This window comes from Stylophora pistillata, chromosome 12 (assembly GCF_964205215.1).
Source record: "Stylophora pistillata chromosome 12, jaStyPist1.2, whole genome shotgun sequence".
Taxonomy (NCBI): Eukaryota; Metazoa; Cnidaria; class Anthozoa; order Scleractinia; family Pocilloporidae; genus Stylophora; species Stylophora pistillata.
The window spans coordinates 13,710,001-13,732,500 of NC_142530.1; the positions used below are offsets into that span (position 1 = coordinate 13,710,001).

Genomic DNA, 22,500 nt, shown 5'->3' on the forward strand with positions numbered 1-22,500 from the left:
TGGTAATGTTGTGTCAGGGTCTGGTGAATCAGAATCAGGACTGGTCTCAGTTTCTTGGTTATTGTCAAGGATGCCGGCGATCTGTCGTGCTTTCACCATGAAACGCCTGTCACTGTCGGGGAGGAAGGTACACTGACTGAGGAAGTGGTTTGTCATAGAACGGCCAGCCTGTTTACATAGAGGACAGACCTTGTCTTGGCGGGGTTGTCTGGGACGGGCTCTAGGAACACCCCTGTTACTCCGACGAGGGCGACGAAAATCATCTGCAACAGCAGCACGCAGGATTCTGGCATCATCCGACGTGCGGATTTCCTCGAGTAAGGAATTGAGGGCCTGCGAGATCTCAGGTTTGATCGAGGCAAGAGTACGGGATCTCAACTCTGTACCATAGCGCTGCTTAACCAGTCGTGGGAGACTGGGGTGAATGAGGCGTAACCAAGTGAGGACCACAAAGTTTTCGAGTGTAGGAGTTAACTCCTCATCCTCCTGCACTGCTTGGCCATTGTGGGTTAAGCCGTTGGCACGTAGCAATGAATCTTCTACGAATGCTGTGAGGCGCTGGTACAGATCTTCGGGGCGCTCATCAGCAGCCAGGTGTATTTCGGAAAAGTCAATGAACTGAGCCCCGGTGACTTGGAAACCAAAGTGCTGCCTGATGGTTTGCCAGATGAACTCGAGGGATGTAGAGTTTTTCACCAGAGTATTTCGAGAGATAATTGGACAATAGTTGGCGATCTGTCCTAACATCAGCTCGAGGAAGTTAACTTTTTGGCGGGCTGTCAGGCGACGAGCTAATGGCACTGATTTGCCATCGTTTTGAAGACCTCGAAGTGGCTGGCCCCTGGTCTTTTTTAACCATGTGAATCCATCTGCGAGGAAGGGGGCAAAGTTGCTGTCCAAAGAAAGAGTGTAAATGAGGTTTTGCTTCCAGTTTTCAAAGGAATTGATAGATTCCACTTTGGAGAGGCACCACTGCTTCGGTGCACGGTGTGTTGCAGCCATATTTCACGTTTAGGGCTCTGGAACGTGTTGACACGGCGAAGGATACACTGTTTTGGCTCACGTGGACGAGGCGAAAAATAGCCTTCTTCGGCGAAAATATGGCCTGGGTAGAACCGAACACTGCCACCACGCCAGTAGGAGAGTTAACACAATGAACCAAGGCACGTCCAGATAGTGAAAGGCTTTAATCACAACAGGAAAACTAGACTCCGAACGAGTAACAAACAATATGGCCGACGCCACGAGGAGAAGCCCTTCAAAGCGCATGCTCAACCCAGATACCGCTGACCGGTACTGGCGGATATTATCATAATGGTAATGTAAAACACTATGTCCTTCATGGATCAATGTCAATGTTTTGATTGTTGTCCAGGTCAACCTGGTTAATGCTGTCAGTAGCCTCTTCGATATCAGAGTCAGTTAGGCCCTTAAATGGGTTTGGAAGATTGGGCTCATCCAGTACAGAAAGTTGCACTTGTAACTGCTCCGATCCCGCTTCACAAGGTTGACCTTTCTTGAAGCAATGGATATTTGAATCTTCAGAGCCATCAACTGCGAGATTCAATGCACAGAATTTGAAAGACTTTACAATCACATCTGGAGATAGCCGTGACCATGCGGTCAATACCCATTCGACAATAGTCTTCCTGGGTGGCGGTTGCACATTTCCAGCTTCTGTGTATTCTTGAACAAGCCTCTTTTATCAGTCAGTCGGGTATGTGAATCCTCAGACACTTTTGATTCAATGAATCTGCGAATGGTTGACTGCACAAGGTCGTCAGGATAGCGCAGTCGGGAGAAGAACCCTTTAAGGCATTCACATTCCTCATGAAAAAACTTCCCCGTAGATGAGAGTTGGAACGCACGGTTTAGCATGTTGATCAGCAGTGACCGTTTGTATCTAGCATCAACGTGACTGTGATAGTGTAGCAAAAGCCGTTTGTCCGTCGGTTTTCTGTAGACCATGGTGTCTAGGCGGCAACTATTCCTGATAACATCCATTCCGAGAAAGGGAAGCCTACCATTTTCTTGGAGTTCCATTGTGAAATCCATAGAGGAATGAGACTTGTTCAATGTCTCCAGAAATTCTGAGGCCGCTTCCGGATCAGGCATTACACTAAGTGTATCATCTACAAAGCGCTTGTAGAAGATAGGCATCTTGTTCTCTCTTTCTAGCTGCTTCTCAATTTCTGAAATTTCTTATTTTTGAAACACTGGCAAAATCAACAGCGCCATTTTCTCCTTCTGATTTGAGGAAGGTACAATAGTGCCTTAAACTTAAAAGGAAAGATTTTATAGTGTCTGCCTTGTAATTCTTCTCGGCATCCTTCAGAAATTTATTACGAATCAGTTTCGTCCCAAACAAGGATGACAGCTGTTTCTCTGGATCAATCGTAATAAGTATTTTATACACTTGCGATGAGTGCTGCTTTGCCATCTCCGGATCTTTTCCTCCACCGTCCGCTGATTGCAACCAGTGCTGAAAGGAGTTAAATATTTCCATTTCCGCTTCCTCTCCATCTTCCAGGTGTTTCTCTCCAGCTTCCGTTTTTCCTATCTCTTCCTCATCTGATTCCAGTTGCTGCTGATAATTTTCCGCAGGGGTATTAACGACGGAGGCGTTACAAACTTGGCCTGAGGGTTGCCAGGGTTTTTTAGACCGGGCTTATCTACAAATCTGTTGGTAAGCGGGAGAACCCTTTGGAAACTCTTTGTGAACTTGTTGTATCTGTCCTGACAAATGCTTTACTACTGAGTGACATCCTGTTACGGGACACCTTCTGTGGTGGGGGTAATCTTTGCGCTTCTTTGGTTTATTATCCTCTTTCGACTTCATTGGCGACTTCATCGGCTTTATCTTAAAACTTGCTCGAAAACCAAACCTAGCGTTGGCATTTCTTGCTTTCTCGTGTACACCACGTAAGTGCCGCAGAAGGTGTATCACTAGGGACTTGCAGTCTTTCAACGGGCATTTTGGACCTCCTCTTGTACAATTTGCCCTCATTTTCACTTTGTCGCTTTGTCGCTTTTATAACCTTAATTATGTATGATGCACGATCCTTTGCAGTAGATAGCGCTATTTATGCAATAGCGAAAATCAGACCTGAAAAAAATCAGGCCTGTACGGAATTCAAACCACTGACCTCTGCGATACTAGTGCAGCGCTCTACCAATTGAGCTAACAAGCCAACTGGGAGCGGGCGGTTAAGTTGATTCATAATAAACTCGTGATGACGGGTTTTGTTATGAATCAACTTAACGGCCCGCTCCCAGTTGGCTTGTTAGCTCAATTGGTAGAGCGCTGCACTAGTATCGCAGAGGTCAGTGGTTCGAATCCCGTACAGGCCTGATTTTTTTCAGGTCTGATTTTCGCTATTGCATAAATAGCGCTATCTACCGCGAAGGTTCATGCATCATACGTATTTAATACTGCAGTTCAAAATATGTGATCTACATATATTCATTGTATAACCTTAATTGTTGTCTTGATCACCTCCCCTGTTTCTATTTCTGTTAGTTTCTGCATCATTCTCGTCTTGTTATCGAAGGGATCTTCATTATCACCGTTCCCGCTTTTCTCTGTGTTGCTGTCACCTTTCATACTCCCTTTTGCAACGTGATCACCTTCCATGTAATTTTTAGCTTCACCCGAGTCTTCTTGACCTGTTCCCCATCCATCAATGTAATTTCCATCGTCAATTTCATCGACTGCTACTCGATGTAATGCTCTTAAAAACATACACTAAATCTTCATAGGGAGGCTTTTTCTCGGCCATTTTTGCCTTTGCATTCAATAAACTCTGCAATTCAGTTCTCCTCTGCAATTGATTAAAGTAAAACAAGGAAATTAAGACCCGAGCAGACTAACTACGCGAATCAAGACTATCATTTATAGTAACTTCTTCACGGTAAGCAGAAGTCATCCCTTTTAAAACCCTCACATCAACTTAAATCTTCACCACACCCTTGACGCAATGTTTACCTATGGTTCTAATGAGGAGAATATGGTAGACAATCCAGACCTTTTTCCCTTCAGTTGTTCTTCACTTTTAAAGGTTGTATTTCTCACGACTTTCAATGCTGGATTCAGCAGTGTTGCCACAAGGACAAATTGACTGTTGATCACTCTTAGGGGATACAGGATAAACAGAGAAGTGTAAAAGTCGTGATTAATTTATACAGAGCTTTAGTTTCTCTAAAAGGTGTATAGTATGAGTGGCACTGGTCTGTTTAGGAAAACTTTTAGCCTAGAGTATACAAGTGTATAGAAACATATTTTACAATTAATTTTGAGTTCTATACTTCTACTCTTCTACTCTGACATACAGTGTTTGGAATTACTTTCAACTACAAAATACCTTAATGAAGGAGACAAAACACGCCTAGTCCTGGTGTATTATTTTCTCTTATGCCATTTAAGCATACTTTGGCTAATTTTGACAATGAAAAACTGCGATAAAATATTATAAAGCATGACACGACGTTTCGACGTTTCCAGAACGTCATTATCAAGTAAACTAAAATAATAAAATAGAGCATATATATAATGAAGCGGTGAATAAATTACAAAACGTTAAAAGTCAAACAAAGAGTTTAGCCCTAATGGAATCGCTCTGGGTGTTTAAATTGGGCCTTATTGTTCTTATGTACAGCATTTCATAAACAAGACAATCCCATTTCGTGCCGCATTTTTTAAGCATTCTAAACTGGCTCTCATTGAGTAAGTCAATGTTCCCATGGGCATCTCTCAGGTGGCGACCAATGGCAGAGTATCGATGATCAGCAATGCGTTGAAACAGATGGCGCGTCGTATATCCGACGTAATTTGAATCACACAAATCACATTTAAAACAGTAAACAACACTATGCTGATTTAAGATGCGTGGCTTGATTTCTTTAAGCTTTGGGTCCTGCTCAAGTTTCTTACTGGTGTAGACTGGTTGTACATCAATGCCAATTTTTGAACTGAGATCGCGCATTTGTCTTTTGACAATGTTCGCTGAGATTTGATCTTTGAAAGGAATACTGACTCTTAAAGTTTCAACAGATTTTGTCTTAGTATCTGGTGTAGAGGAATAATCACATTTGTCGATAATAAAGTTCACCAAAGAACTAGGGTAACCAAGGCGATGAAATTTTGTTGACATAAGTCAACCTAGCTTTATCATGCAGTCAAGACCAGGGTATTTGGTTTTCAAAATAATACCTTCCCATTTAGTAGTACTGTGCGTTTATTTCAAGCTAAATTTACTACCACAAGAAGCAAAGCAGTTGGAGAACATTAAATTGAAATTGTTGAAATATGATGAATATGAATCAATTTAATGTAATAACAATTTTACTCACCGTCTCTTTGTAAAAAAGCCAGCTATCGAGCCCTGCATCGTGGATGGAGGAGCATAAACTAAGAGTTGTAAACAGTATCTAGAAATCGAAATCACACGCCGTTGGAATGGCAGAGTAGACAGATCTGGCCTGGACGACGGCAACGCAACTGTTGCTAAAGCATGGAAGTGAGGCGTTTTTGGATTACACGCTGGACAGTGTGTTTGTGGGCTCAAAATGAATAAATTGATGGGTGGAACCAGTCATCGCTTAGGCACATTCTCCACCTCAATCAGAGAAATCAGAGAAATCAAATATTATTTCAATATTTGAGGGATAAGAAAAAATAAAAGAAAGAAGGGGGCTCACAAAAATTTGGGGGAGGGGGGGTGAATTTTCACCCATTTAACCTCCCCTGGATCCGCGACTGAAAAGTCTGATAGAGCGACAAGGCAAGACTGACGTCTAACTAGTAAACAGTCTATAATCTGCACTTTTAGAGAAACGAAATTTTATTCAAGAAGGTACATGCACTCAACACTTTCCATTTCTGATGCAGAAAAGCTCACCAATTAGATCTTTTTTTCGCACCACTTATGCTTTTAAACAACAACAAACATATGAAACATATGTATGAACTGCGGTTATGAGACGTATATGTGAACGATCCTTCGCAGTAAAGCACTATTTGAGCAATAGTGAAAATCAGACCTGAAAAAAATTTCAGGCCTGTACGGGATTCGAACCACTGACCTCTGCGATACTAGTGCAGCGCTCTACCAATTGAGCTAACAAGCCAACTGGGAGCAGGCCATCAAATTAATTCGACATAAACCCGTAGATGATAAATCAAACAACAACAAACATATGAAACATATGTATGAACTGCGGTTATGAGACGTATATGTGAACGATCCTTCGCAGTAAAGCACTATTTGAGCAATAGTGAAAATCAGACCTGAAAAAAATTTCAGGCCTGTACGGGATTCGAACCACTGACCTCTGCGATACTAGTGCAGCGCTCTACCAATTGAGCTAACAAGCCAACTGGGAGCAGGCCATCAAATTAATTCGACATAAACCCGTAGATGATAAATCAAACAACAACAAACATATGAAACATATGTATGAACTGCGGTTATGAGACGTATATGTGAACGATCCTTCGCAGTAAAGCACTATTTGAGCAATAGTGAAAATCAGACCTGAAAAAAAATTTCAGGCCTGTACTGGATTCGAACCACTGACCTCTGCGATACTAGTGCAGCGCTCTACCAATTGAGCTAACAAGCCAACTGGGAGCAGGCCATCAAATTAATTCGACATAAACCCGTAGATGATAAATCAAACAACAACAAACATATGAAACATATGTATGAACTGCGGTTATGAGACGTATATGTGAACGATCCTTCGCAGTAAAGCACTATTTGAGCAATAGTGAAAATCAGACCTGAAAAAAATTTCAGGCCTGTACGGGATTCGAACCACTGACCTCTGCGATACTAGTGCAGCGCTCTACCAATTGAGCTAACAAGCCAACTGGGAGCAGGCCATCAAATTAATTCGACATAAACCCGTAGATGATAAATCAAACAACAACAAACATATGAAACATATGTATGAACTGCGGTTATGAGACGTATATGTGAACGATCCTTCGCAGTAAAGCACTATTTGAGCAATAGTGAAAATCAGACCTGAAAAAAAATTTCAGGCCTGTACGGGATTCGAACCACTGACCTCTGCGATACTAGTGCAGCGCTCTACCAATTGAGCTAACAAGCCAACTGGGAGCAGGCCATCAAATTAATTCGGCCATCGAATTAATTTGATGGCCTGCTCCCAGTTGGCTTGTTAGCTCAATTGGTAGAGCGCTGCACTAGTATCGCAGAGGTCAGTGGTTCGAATCCCGTACAGGCCTGAAATTTTTTTCAGGTCTGATTTTCACTATAGCTCAAATAGTGCTTTACTGCGAAGGATCGTTCACATATACGTCTCATAACCGCAGTTCATACATATGTTTCATATGTTTGTTGTTGTTTGATTTATCATCTACGGGTTTATGTCGAATTAATTTGATGGCCTGCTCCCAGTTGGCTTGTTAGCTCAATTGGTAGAGCGCTGCACTAGTATCGCAGAGGTCAGTGGTTCGAATCCCGTACAGGCTTGAAATTTTTTTCAGGTCTGATTTTCACTATTGCTCAAATAGTGCTTTACTGCGAAGGATCGTTCACATATACTTATGCTTTTGCCAGATCTGATCTACCCAATTTAATACGATAAAGTAAATCTTGTTCATCTATTACCTTCCTACAAAAAAATCCATAAATGAGAAACAGAATAAACAATACATGTAGCTTAGGTAAAGAAAACAAAACAAATGAATAAATAAACAAACACAAGTACAGGGCACTAGAGATGTGATGAGGTACTAGCTGGAATTAATCTATCGGTGAAATTTATTAAAAATACCAGACTGCCGGCCATTTAGTATTTTAAAAACTTTGACTGGTTACCAGCCATATAGCCACAGCGCTATTGTTTGTTCCTTTGTTTAATTTAATCTTAATTTATCAGGTTTGCCAAAAAACAAACAAACAAACAGACAATAGAAAGAACTTTGACAGGGACACCGCAACAGCTGTGGCCAATTATAGTGGCCCGGACACTAATAAAACAAGAAGTATTAAAAAGCAGAGTAATACAAGAGAAACAACAGCTACGTACAACAAGTTATTGGACGAGACAAGGGACGAACACTATTACATTTTAAGCAGATCGACTTAAACGAGCGTGGGTCTTCACAATCAAAGGAAACAGCTAATGCAGACTTATAATAATTAAAAATAATTTGGATATATCAACAAAGTTGAAGTGGTAAATTGGCCACCGTAATGATTACAAAAGCTGACGTTTCAAGCATTAGCCCTTCGTCATTCGCTCCGATGAAGGGCTAATGCTTGAAACGTCAGCTTTTGTAATCGTTACGGTGGCCAATTTACCACTTCAACTTTGTTGATATATCCAAATTATTTCGTTAATCCCACCGACGCAGCCCCAAACAGTTTCTTTCGAAACTATCAGCCTTTATTCATAATTAAAAATAACCGATTTAAAAGAAGCTAAGGTCAATAAGCTCAAATCTAGTTCATCCATTAAACAATTACAAATTCTACTAGTTCTAATGAGGAATGATTTTTGGTACGCACTTGTTTTACACTTCTTAATTATGTATTTATTAGCATTTCTGATTGAGGATCTAGTATGTCTCTCGTATTTGCGAACTTCAGGTTGGACAGAGGAGTTCACGTTAACAAGGCCGTGTGTCAATTTGAAAAAAGGTTAGATCTAAAAGTTCATGCCAGTAACAAATAGGTATTAGGTTTAGAGTTTGTAAGCGAGACTTAGAACTTCTATTAGAAAAATAAGGTAATTATAAGATAAACTTAGTCGCGTGTCTTTGGGTACGCTCAAGCTTGACAATGTGCTCGATGGACTGTAGGGCCTAAATTTGGGTGGCGTATCCCAAATGTGGCCTAACTAGGGCTAGGTATAGCGTTCGTCTTACTTCGGTTCTAAGAATGAACCTCGTGTTCTTCTTTAAGTATCCAAGCAGTGTATTAGCTCGCAAAGATTGTTCATTTACTTGTTTGTTCCACGTCAGATCCTTACTATTCCAAACACTCAGGTCTTTTTCTGCAGCATATAATTCAAGTGTGGTGTTGTTGAGTTTATAAGAGGATAAGATCGGCTTTGTTTTCCTTGTAATGTGCTGCGCCTTACACTTAGCTTTGTTAAAAAGGAGACCGAATAATTGAGACCAAGTTGCAAGCTTCCCAAGGTCTTCCTGGAGAGAAGAGGCATCCCCCAAGGTCTTTATCTCTGTGAATATTTTTGTGTCGTCAGCGAACATCAAAACCTGACTGCTAGAACTGATGACTTTGGGAAGGTCATTGACGTATAAGAGGGAGAGGGCTGGACCGAGAATGGAATCCTGAGGTACTACAGAGGTAACAGGAAGATCCTCTGAAGTGGCGTCGAGTACCGTAACGCGTTGGCGTCGACTTGACAAGTAGCAGCAGAACCAGTTAAGCAGGTGTCCACCAAGACTGGCCTGGATTAGCTTATGGATGAAGCGCCTGTGACTGACTTTGTTGAAAGCTTTTTGACATATCAAGGTAGGATGGTGTCAACCTGGCTGCCATTATCTAAAAGTGAACCAATGTGGACAAGAGCCTTAAGTAGGTTGGTGACACGATCTTCCAGTACAAAAACCATGTTGTTTAGGTGATATTACCTGGTAAAGCTGGTCCTTGATGCCATTCAACATGCAGCGCTCAAAGACCTTGGAAATTATTGGGAGTAGAGAGATAGGGCGGTAGTTTTCCACGTGATTTTTTGCACCCTTTTTGTGGATAGGCGCGACGTTAGCTAGTTTCCAGTCACTCGGGAAAGACCCTGGTCGCAATGATTTGTTGAAGATCTTACATAAGGAAGGAGCAATTGCTGAGGCAGTCTCTCTGAGCAATTTAGTAGGGATTTCGTCCGGCTCTGTGGCTTTACCGACTTCTAGTGCTTTGAGTGCAGCTAGAACCGTGGACTCATCAAGAGTTAGATCAGATATAATAGTGTCCGGACGTATGCACGCTGTCATCTCCATTGCGCTGTCGATAGTGAATACAGAGGCAAAAAACCGGTTAAACAGGTCAGCTATACCCGCAGGTGTATCAGCACTTACTCTTGAAGGATTCTGTGCTTGGTCAGTGGAAGAGTCTGGGGTGGTTGCCATGGAAACATGGCCTGGAACGGGACGAGATTTAGAGTTAAGCTTTAAAATTGACCATTAGCACTTGGGATTGAATCTAAAGCCTGTGTCAATGGAGTAGTAAAGTGATCTCGAATTTCGCAAAGCAGTTTCTTGACTTGTTCCCGCAGAGACTTAAATTTGTCCGCCAGGCCGGCGTTCAGATGTGACTTAAAATTTTGGCGAACTGAGTTTTTTTTCTTGATTAGGTTTAAAATGATACTATCTGTCCAAGGAACCGGGTTACGGCCTTTAAATCTCTTCGATGGCACGAAGTCCTTGACAGCAGCTAGAAATTAGTCCGTCCAGCACCGCCAGTCATCATCTATATTGTTATGGCACACAATAGAAGAAAGATTGATTGCGGAGAGAGCCTCACTCAAAGCTTCAAAATCGCCATTTGCGTAGTCGTAGACAAGTTTGCGAGGGTGTAAGGACGCATTAACAAAAGAATTGTACTAAAACTGGACTACACAATGATCTGTCAAAACACCGGCTTTATCAGGTGACAATACCTCGGTCACTTTGGTGTGTTCTGGGGCACTTTTTATCACTAGATCGAGAATATTGCTACCGCGAGTGGACGTGTTGTTAATTTGCGTCAAGAAGTGGGCGTGTGGCGCCTCGATAAAAGGCAGTTCGTTAGCACTTGAAGCGCTATCCACGGAGTTCCAGGAGACGTTCCGCAAGTTAGTGTCACCACAAATTACCATGTTTTGAAACTGATTGCAAACTTGATCTAGAAAGATGTTAAATAAATGTACCCAACTAGGGTCTGAATCCGGAGGCCGGTAACAAGAACAGAACATTTACAGTACCTGCAGAAAGAATAGGAGCCATTTGAAGGAAAATCATTTAAAAATTATATCCATATTCTTCAAGGATCTTTAACGATACAAATAAAAAAAATACGCAGTCAAGTAACTACAATAGAAATAAGCAAATAGCTCACCTTTTCTCGTGATCCGCCATGTTGTCCGAAAAAGCACGTGCCGACAGTAACTTCAGACATGATACTGGAAGTGTCCGAATGTTCTTGGAAACTCCAAGACCTTGAAGGTAGTTACAATTTGCCCTCTAAGTTTATAAGCTGAAGAGTCGATAACCAAGGGCTGGGCCAGAAGGTATCATTAATCCGGCAATGGAAGCAGTTGCCAAGGCAGTGCTACTTCAGTAAATTTGTAGGCAAATGTCATGGAATCCTCCACGTTCTTGTCCTTTTTTTAATTGTCCTATGGTGTCCTTTATGTGCATAACCCTTCATGGCCGTACATAGCCGTACATAGCCGTACATAGCCGCACATTGCCGTACATTGCCATGCAAAGCCGTACATAGCCGCACATTGCCGTGCAAAGCCGTACATAGCCGCACAATGCCGTGCATAGCCGCACAATGCCGTGCATAGCTGTACATAGCCGCACAATGCTGTGCATAGCCGTACATAGCTGCACAATGCCATGCATAGCCGCACAATGCCGCGCATAGCCGCACAATGCCGCGCATAGCCACACAGTACCGCGCATAACCGTGCAATACCGCGCATAGGCGCGCAATGCTGCGCATAGCCGCGCAATGCCGCGCATAGGCGCGCAATGCCGCGCATAGCCGTGCAATGCCGCGCATAGCCGCGCATTGCAATGCATAGCCGCACATGGCTGCACATAGCCGTACATAGCCCTATATAGCCCTACATTGACCTACATCGCCTAAAAGGACGTACGTCATCCTTAATAAACCTACATAGCCGTGCATAGCCGCACAGCCGTATACTGTGGCAATAGCCAATGGAATACGCATTGTGTATGCAGTGCTGTTCTACACAAAAAATTACAAGACACTGAATTTTGGGCTTGATTTTAGCTAATGAACACTCTAACCTGACAGGAGGTTATACAAGTGACGTCAAGCGTAGCTTCAGGTATAGCGGAGCTTCTCTTTGGAATGATCTTCCTGAGGATATTCGCACTACAAATCTCCACGTATCTTCAAGAGAAGAATTGATAAATGGCTCTCTGTATTGGGCTCCCACACGGCAAATATGTAAACCAGTTAATAGAAAATTTTACTTAAGATGAATTTCTTCTTTGTTTTCTATTGCCATACTGATATTTTTACCGTGTTTTAAATAAAGATTTCATTCATTCATTCATTCATTCATTCACCTTTCTAAAACGGACACTTCGCTTTGTCCCTTCGGTGTCCGTATTGCAGAGGTTCGACTGTACGTCGAAGGTGGGCTATTCTGTCATAAAACTCAAACGTCTGCTCACCTTCATGTGACCATTAATTTCAGAACAATCAAACAGAAGGTGTAGCCTGTTTTTTGCTGTTTTTGATAATGAAGTTCAACACAGCTTAGCGCCCCCCACCCCCACCCAACCACCCCACATGCCAAACTGTCTTCAAGATAGAGACTGCAGGGGAACCAAAGCTTTCATTCAAGTTCCTTTTTCATTGGTTTCTGTTTACCTAACTTTGCCATTAAGTTAGCCATCACAAAAACATTTGGTTCCAGATTTTTATATTGCCGTTACAAAAGTGCCCTAAGTCCTTTCAATGAAGGCAAGGTGAAATCCATTGCCTTGAAATTTGAACTCCTCTGAAAATATCGTGGATTAAAAGGTCGTTTTTAAGACTGTCTTTTGAGATGTTAACTTTAACAAGCTCGATTAGGAGAGACAGTTTTTTTGCGTCAAAGTTTTTTTTCTTGAAATAGGGCACTTTTGGTAACGCGGCTTCCATATGGGGCAGCGTGACGAAAAACGAAAATACAAATTTTAGCGCTTATCTCTGACCGCTTTTTCAAAGTTGAACGGACAGGTTAATACTTTGTTCACACTTAAACCGTTTTCAAAAGACAAAATAAAGTTTATCTGAAAAGAAATAAAGAACAGTTATAAAAGTTGTCATCGGCTTATATAACTTGACTGAAAAGCTTGTCAAGTATAAGAAAAAGTGTACCGTGATCCCAACATCACTTTTTCATCGATTGTAAACTCAAAAGAGAGTAAGTTGTGGAAGGTGAGTGAATGCTAAAAACATGTCTTACCGGTAGGATACCTTGCTAAACACGAAAAATGCAGGAAAAAACCAAATAAGAATATGGTTTCCACGAAGTAGGGGAGTTTCGTAACATCAAACACATTTGAAAAATTTTAAGAAATCTGTTTTAAAAGTGTAGAAGTTAAAACTTCTTATGTTTGTTAACATGGCCTCAATCTTTCTTTCCAATGCTAAAGTAACTGTAACTTTATTTTTGCTGCTAATTTATATTCTCAAGAAACAACGGATGCAAAAGTGCCTTACTTTCAATCTCTAGAGAGAGAGATTTTCTCCCATACGAATCAACACATGCACCCTACAAGCTTGCCGGTTACCAACCCAAGATGACATCCATTAATGAATACTACACAAGTATAGGGTTAGGGTTAGGATAAAGTTGAGTGCCATTTTCTAGCCTTTTAGTGTAGTTACTGTGGGATTCTTACTAAATTTAAAGTGAAAAGAAAAAGCATAATAAAGTAGAATAATAATTGGCATAATTTAAGAAAGATACGAGGACTACTCGTAGGCTATTTTTGCGAGTAAAACATATCAAAGCCTGCGCCAGACCCTCATTTAAAAGCCAGCGGGTGTAGCTGGGCATGAATGAATGAAAAACTTTATTTAAGTGTCTATGTTTTTAGGTATAAGCTAATGGGGGACACTAAAAAATTTAAAAGTCACATACATTTACATATGTAGATGATAGTTATTTACAGTAGATAATTAAAAAGATTATAAACTTATTTAGTTAGGTTTTAAATTTCAACGAGAGTTAAAAGGCCGACTTTTCTTGTGTTCTTCTTGAACGAATTTAGAGTTTCTTTGGTAACTTCGACCAGATGAGAGGTCCCATATATTTAATAGAATTTAATAGAATTCTATTGAGGCACTTTCGAAAGTGCCTCAATTTGCTTGCAGGGATGTTATGGGGACAAAAAACAACTGGCTAAAGCCGCATATTTTAAAACAGACTGGCTATTCTTTATATGGCTACCTTTACAAAGCAAGAACTGTGTTTTGTATTTCTAATGGTCGATGAGACATTAGACTTCTAAACTTTTTCAGCATGTTAGTTTACAACTTTCAAAAATCCCTCTTTAAATAAAGCCTTCTCTTATGTACTTACTATACTTCATGATGAAACTCACCTGACCATTCTGTTTCTTTTTGTTGTATTCTCTTGTGGTCCACCTTTTCACCTAGTTCAGTGACCTCAGTTCTTTGCCGTTTCAGGTTACCTGAGAGAGATGAGTTACTTCGGAAATCATGCTTGAGCTCATATACAGAAAGATAATTGTCCAAAAAAAGCAATTTTGTAGCCACCTTGATGACACCATTAGACTTCCCTGTATAAGGGACTAAGTGGGAATAATCATTGTACAAATTGTGGAAAACCTACGATCCATTGTGGGACTTTCCTGCCTTCTTGCATCTAATTCTTTTGATTCAGCCAGGGGAGAAAATTACTTTGTTCGTATTTATCACAAAAAAACATTGAGAAGCCTCTAAGCTCAAACTAGAATTAATTCAAGAAGCAATACAGTAAAAGCCCACAAATAAGCCGCACTTTTTTTCCAAAAATCGTCGCTAGAAATTGGGGGTGCGGCTTATCTGTGGGAACATTTGAAAAAGGTGTCGTGAATGTTCATTTTCGTATTCAATCTGATGACTGGTTACTAAGCTTAGAATGTTCTGCTCGCGTTCTTGTTGTAATGCAAAAATCTATGGAAAAACTGTGTTGAATTAAGAAATTCCTATCAGTAAATACCAGACAAAGACCAATCAAATGTCAAAGTTGGTAGACACGATGTTCATTATATTAAAGTGCTAAAACTGTGGGTAACACCCTTAAGTATTTTCTGTTGCAATGTTAATGATGAGCTTACGTCCGATGAACAGTGCATGGAGAAGACTTCTCACTTCTCGACTTTGGATTTCTTTTGATTTCTATCAAAAAAGCTTTTTTCCAAAATTTGATCTGCTGAATTCAGGGTGCGGCTTATATGCGGGCTTTTACGGTAGTTTAAATACCCAGTTCTTTCATGGACAGTTGAGTGGTTGAGGTACATGAGCACTCACTGTTTTTCATTTTGTGCTAGTAAAGGAAAAATTAGGATACTTGTTTGTTTCATTCCTAAAAAAACAGTCCCCTTGCAGATGAAGAATACTCCTTTTGTTGTTCATCATCACCTTCTGATTTGCTATTACAAAAAGAAAAAGTCTGAGGATGAGGAAAACTGAACAGTAGCCTGGATTAAGAAAATAAAGTTCAAAAACAAGAAAGGTGTTATTACAAGTAACGACTCATGCCTCATAAACAATAGTAAGAAAATTTGGTTTTCTCATCGAGATGATAGTGTAAATTAACCACCATGATAAAGAGTTTCTTAAACAGCCATTCACCAAAAAACTTTAATTGGAAAAGATACATATTCATAAGCTGATTAAAGTAAACCAAGAGAGTTAACGTTCAGTTTTTATGTGCAGTTGAGTCTAGATGCAGTTTTGTTCATGCTTGAATAAGGAATATCCAAGGTGAAAAATGCTTAATTGGGGACTCTGCTTGCACAAATTTGTTGTTTTTGGAAATTTTTCCAAGTCATTCTTAATTTAAACTGTTCAGCCATGCAATAACATATTCGTAATCAAGACCACAATTGGATTTCATTACATAATTAGATTATTTCAAAGGACCTTCTAACTTATCCAGTCTCTCTACTACTTAACCTGTGAGCTTCTCAAACTCCTGAATTTTCTTTAGCATTATACCTTCAAAATTTTGCAGCTCACGTTGAAGGTTAGACTTGATTACCTTCTATATACATGTTACCCAACACATCTTGAAGATACTCCATCTTCTGTTGAACCGATCGCAGAACCTTATAGTTTTCTACAACATTTGTGTGGAATTTTGCTCCTATAGAAACAAAAATAAATGCAAAGAGAACCAGCAGTCTGAGTAAATTAGAAGTAAAATGGTACACATGTAACTTATGCTGACATTTAAAGACAACTATACAGCATTCTGCCACACATGAAATGAAACGCAACACATTTATTGGTACAAAGGAAGATATTTATGCACAAGGTAGGAGTGCATTATCACCATCACTTTCATGAAATCGTTTTGGTTCTCGTAACAGCGAAAACACTTAACAGTACTTTCCCATGTCAACCAATTGCAACAATGGAGATTACTGGTCCTTAAGACAAAAATAAAAGGCAAGAGAAACAAGTCATCTAAAAAAGCTGGTGAATTGCCCAAGTAAAATAAAGTTTATTGGTTGATTGACAATAACCTGCCCAGCTTAGCCACAACAAATTTACTAAATGTAAGTGAGGGTTGAAAAATTTCATTTCTCTGTAATTTCATGATTGTCATGTGAAACACATCAGAAGTTAGACACAGAACTAGTTTCACAATCTGCCATAATTCATGACAGTCCACAATGCACCTCCCTCCGTAACCTCTGAAACATAATGTACATATTAGACAATGTCTTCTGTCACTATATTAACATAAAAAAATTACCTTGTGTTTCCCACAAAGTTAATTCATCAAGAAGATCCCTTTCAGTTTCAGAAGGCAGGCTTAACTCCTTGACCAGTTGCCTCATCTTCACGAAACTATAATGAAACCTGACTGGATTCCATAAATCATACTCACAGTGTGCCCAACTATTCCGGTCCTTTCTGACCTCAGTGCCATTCTCTGCAGTAGCAGAAAATACAGGAACCTTAGCAACAAAATAAAACACGCGTGATGCATCACATTCATAAAATGCAGTGAACTTTGCCAAGGACTGATCAACATACAGCTTGGCAAAGTCCATTAAGGGGTTTTCACACGATAGTCAAATGATGACCGGATGAATTCTCCACCAGGAATCTTGTGATGAGTATGATTCCAGTTTATGTTTTCATATTTCAGCACCCAGTTTGAGGACTCAGGCCACCACTCAAGAAAACAATCTGAGTTCTGAGTTTGTATGTTTTGGGTGGTTTTCAGCTTTATGTATTCATTTTTTATTTTTTCCTCCACAAATGGACGTATCTTTGGTATAAGCACTGTGCCGTTTGCAAGTCCGTAAATATGGCATAGCACCTGATTGTCAGTACGAGGGTAGCTTAACCTAAGGATTACATGAAAAAAAAACTTTTAACTATAGAGCTTTCAACAGAGCTGATTGAGTAACTGCAGCAGCTCTTGACTTAGAAGCATTTAAATTTCTCCATATTGTCTACAAACAAGCTAGCGTCTGTGAGCCGACCAATCAGAAGCAAGGGTGCAAATTGTGCCCAAATATGGAATTAGAGATTCAAACAGTGTTTTCCTTCATAAATCCTCACAGCTGATTACGAAGAGCCCATAAGAATGAAAGATTAAGCCATAATCTTTAATTGTAAAGCGTTGGATTAGTTGACAGAATTAATTTCTTTCAAGAGAGACTGAGATGACATTTTCTAAGAAATTTTTGAGTACAACTTTCCAAATAAATGTAGCAGTCTGTGAAAGTGCGGCGGATATCAATGAATCAAGAAAATAGCTCTGATAGTGTAAGTAAGTAACTAAGACCTTTATTTAAGTGTAATGTGTTTAGCCTAAGAAGACTAATTGGAGACACTATAATTAAAATACACTTATAAAAATTATATAATTACACGAAAATGATTAAAATTTAAAGTTTAGAGAGCTAAAATATTCCTATTGACTACAAAGATTACAGCAATTACTGTTATTAATTACAATCTCGTCTAGGTTCAGTTTTATTTTGTTTATGAAAACACATAAACTAGGCGAATCCCTTTGATTTTTAGTGAGTTTTGGCCACAAAAACGGCCTGAGATATCTGACAGAGTGCTTGCCATAGCAAATAGTTTCAAAACGAGGTAATACAAAGTCACTATTCCGTAGCGAATGTGTAGAGCCTTTGCGAACAAATAATTCAGAAACGCAGTCGGGTACAAGACCATGTTTGACTTTGTACACAAGTACTGTGATATCCTGAAGCCGTCTATTATATAAAGAGGGTATATCAGCACGCCTTAGGAGTTCTTCATATGTAGCAGAGTGGGATTTATAAATAACCCTTAGGCTTCGTTCTTGTAATCGTTCTAACTTTCTTTTGTCCGATGATTTGCAAAAATGCCAGGTTAGATGGCAGTAAGTTAAATATGGCAGTATAAAAGATTCATACAATACTAGCTTGGCCTTGCAGGGTATTAAGTTCCGAAGGCGTGAGAGTACTCCAACTTTCTGGCTTGCCTTGGTACATAATTTGCTAATATGCTCAGTGAAGTTGAGATTTTCATCTATATGAACTCCTAGTAGTTTGATTGGTTCTGTGTTCGCATTAGCTAGATCGTTTATACTCAGCGATTTGTCACTATCATTACTTGATTTCAAAGTCACCATATCCAAGGATGGCAACAACTCTTTCGAATTCTACAAAAAACCAGTCAAGGAACCACTATTCGTCCACCATCAATCAGCTATCCCCACCAAATCCAAACTCAACTTCATCCGCAACGAACGAAAACGCATCGAAGACAGATGCTCCTCACATATATCTGCAACACAACACCTAAACGGATTCGACTACATCCTTCGCCTCAACGGTTACCCAGAGAGCAATATAGAACAATCAAAACGCCCACAGCACCCCCAAAGAAACTCTCAAAGAAACTCTCAACCAGCCAACACAGAATGGTTGTACCTCAAGATCCCATACATTTCTGAACGACTAAATCACGGGATCTCTAACATCTATAAGAAAGAAAACATCCCGATACGCATTTCCGACAAATCCTTTACACTCAGACACGCCCCTATCCCACACCCCCAAAGTACGCAAATGCACCAGAGACAAGTGCCCCATCTCTAACACCGGATTATGTTTATGACGAAATGTAGTATACCAGCTCACACGTAACAGCTGCAAACAACAATACATTGGTAGTACGACACGCTTCATCCGCGACCGCGTAAGAGAACATCTCAACAATGGAAACTCGTCTATGAAAAAACATATCTACTCCTGCCAAAACAAAGATCATGAAAGCACTGATATCAAGATTATTATGAATGAAAACGAACCCGCCAATCTACGCCTGTACGAAGCATTTTTTATTAGAAAGTACAAACCTACACTCAATTCTCGCGAAGAATGTAGTGAATTCGCAGACCTTCTATTTTAGCATCTCGTTTTAACGCTCTGTCAACCCTTTGTTTATACGGTATATCATCAGAGCCTTTATTATGTTCTATTCACAGTTTATTTCTCAAGCTTTCACACATAGTCACGTCTTTCACACACTTCACCGCACACTCTTTTTACATAGATATATATATATAGCGCTCCCGGAATATTTTCTTATCCCTGATGATGCCGTTGATTGGCGAAAGCTCGGATTTTTGAAACATTTTACTTTTTACAGCAGTGTAAGGCTCCATTCGATTAATTTGTATATAATAAAGTTAGTTTTTAAAGTGTATTTGTGAATATTGAATGTCAAAGTTCCTACCAGCATCGATGCATACTTGTAATAACAGTAGGTTCCTGAGGGGCTTATTTCTTAATCACCTTTAGTAGCTCAGTAAGAGCAGACATCATAGACATGTTCAATGCTTGTTGTTGTTGTTGTTAAAATTGGTGCTGTTGCTGCAAAAGACTCTGGTGGAACATTTGTTGTTGTTGCATCTCTGAAGCTCTGAGATCCAACTACCTCTTTTTTATTCTTTCATCGCGTTCTTGTTGCCATTTTTTTTTAACTCGATGGTCTCCTTGACAACATCAACTATGCTTGTGCTCTTCTTTCTCTTACCTGGTGGACTTTTGTCGTCTACATCAGGGACTTCTGAGCTGGCTTTTCTCTTTTTGGTCTCAGAAAACTTTTTCAGTCGCTTGCCTTCTCATTTCTTCCGCTGCAGCTTTCTCTTTCTTTTGCTTTTGTTTCTCATCTTTTCTGAGTTCTTCAAATTCTGCCATTCTTTCCTTTATCTCCTGCAAGGACTGATCTAGCTCCCGTACTCTACATCTAACCCACTTTGTTTTTTCTCGTCGCTTTCCTTCTTAACGACATCTTTCATCTATTTGTCAAATTTTTCTCGTACTGATCTTTGTGTCACCTTTAATCCACAACCAGCCAAACGCTCCGCAATTTCTGTCCGAGCTGACCCTCTTTCTTTGGTCCCAGCCTTAAACTGGTATGGTTTAGTGGTGATTACTTCAGCGAGAAGCATTTTTTCGTGCTCGATTTTCCAAATAAACATCTCTCTCGACATATCGGTATGTAGTAAGCTTAGCTTTAACTTACCTTCGGTTTTACGCTTGGACTTAAAAAATATCTTGTTAAACTCAAGCTTATTCCAATCGAAAGAATAAAAAGAAGGAACATGACTTTGAACTTAAAGTACAGTTTTTGAAAAGCAATTTCTAACATGCAAACATAACAATTTGTTAGTAACTGATTAATGTAGAATTTGTACATGTATGAGTCGCTTAAAACTTGTAGAAACAGCTATAGAGACTAACTTTTTAACCTGCCTGAACTCAGTCGTACTCGGGGAACAAGGTTTCTTGAAAATCTCGTAGTTCTCAAAAGGACGGCAACGGGATTTTGAAGACAGAACGAGTTCTCAAGACATGCTCAGGCTATCGCGCATGCCTGCTAGGTGCACTTTGGAAATCTCGTACTCGAAGTCGTAGTAGGATCTGAAGGTCCCTAATATTTGAATGAGAACGGAAAACGTCTCTTTGAAGCTAAATGATTTACATTGAAATATTCATATGCCGCAATTGAAAGAGCTGGTTCAGTAAACTGTAGGCCATTAAAAATAGGAAACTTAGTGAGAATTCACAGCCTCGATATCGAAAATAATACCTATGGTAATTACAAAAGAGCAGCTTACAAAATAAAATGAAAAATAGAATTAAAAGTTTCCGCTTATTTAAGCAAGGTTGGTGTTAAGTTTGATTGTATGAAAGGAAATTAAAATTACGAGTACAAACTCTGTCACTCCCTCCAAGACAGGAACCATATTTATATCCACCCAATAGGTACAAAGCCTCCGCTTGATTTCCTTAACCTGATTTCGAAATACTACCCCAACGACCTTCTTGATCCAGACTCCCTTTTTTGGAGACTATGGTCGTACTTTGACGACCCGCCATCTTAATATAGATGGGTTAAAGTAGGAATTCAGCTTTAACCCAAACCAAGAAATCTGATGCTAACGAGGTTCCCTGCCAGGGGGGAGCGACGTCAACACGTCTGAGAGCAGAACGTTTGGTGGCCACTGAGATGTACAGTAAACCAACAGGAGTCACTCACTCTCATCAAGAGCTATTTTTTTAAAAAAACAAAGATATACTTGGAGATAAAGGGAAAGAAAAAGAATTAAGCAAACTAAGATACCTTAACAACAATTATGACTGAATGGCTATTTATTTAAACGTCCTGGAGACTGCATTAACCTCTTGGGCATTCTCGTACATTCAATCTTATTCCGCCTCATAATTTCAGTTGCTCTTGCAACCCCGCCGTAAACCGACCTCTCTTCAAAGAACTCCCGGTCTGACGGTAAGGGCAGTAGCTTTGGTAGTGGCCAAACTGGTTACACGCAAAGCATTTAACTGACGCCCGTTCACCACGCCCATGACCCCAGTCCCGGAAGGGTCGAGGAGCAGCCACTCTCACTGCTTTACTGACCTTGGCGATTGAATCGAGGACCTTTTCTTGATCCTTGTCACCCAGCAACACCTGAAGATATTGTTGCAAGTGCGAATCCGGCACCCTAATTTTCTCTTGCATGGCCCGGAGAACCGCGTTAAGGAATCCAGACCGGGGTTGCGATGTCTCCTTCGACACAACCTTCAAATTAACAAGGTAATCCAAGGCCTTCTCCTTGTTAAACATAGGCGTCTTGATAAAGAACTGCAGTTCCTCTAAGGCCGACTCAACCGAGGCCCTCTTGGAGTTCTAGGGCCTCCAGCCTGCGCATAACCTACAACATATCATTCCCTTCCTGGATAATAGAACCAAGAGTGTATAATTAATCCCCAAACATAATACAATGGTTAAAGACACAATCACTAACCATTCCGCACAAACGAGACACTTTCTCCGCTCAGCATACGTAAATTACCATCAAAATTACCTTTATCACCAACGCCAACAACATCAATATTCGTTACATCGATATACCGTAACAGAAAATTAGCGTTATATGACAAAGTAAGAATATATTATCATATTATAATTATTTATTATTATTATTATTAGTAGTAGTAGTAGTAGTAGTAGTAGTACTGTTGTT

The 22,500-nt window shown here is 40.1% G+C and overlaps 1 protein-coding gene and 1 pseudogene across 1 annotated transcript in view; both read right to left on the reverse strand.

Moving 5' to 3' along the window:
- LOC148718880 (uncharacterized) overlaps positions 1-1,276 on the reverse strand; it is a 17,248-nt gene extending 15,972 nt beyond the window's left edge. The window contains exon 1 of the mRNA XM_088741086.1: positions 1-1,276. This exon is cut by the window's left edge and continues 1,285 nt beyond it. Within this exon, the coding sequence (XP_088597212.1) occupies positions 1-1,002 (1,002 nt within the window). The 5' untranslated portion in view covers positions 1,003-1,276.
- Positions 1,277-21,695: 20,419 nt separating this feature from the next.
- On the reverse strand, positions 21,696-22,365 carry LOC148718883 (uncharacterized; annotated as a pseudogene).
- Between the last annotated feature and the right edge of the window lie 135 nt (positions 22,366-22,500).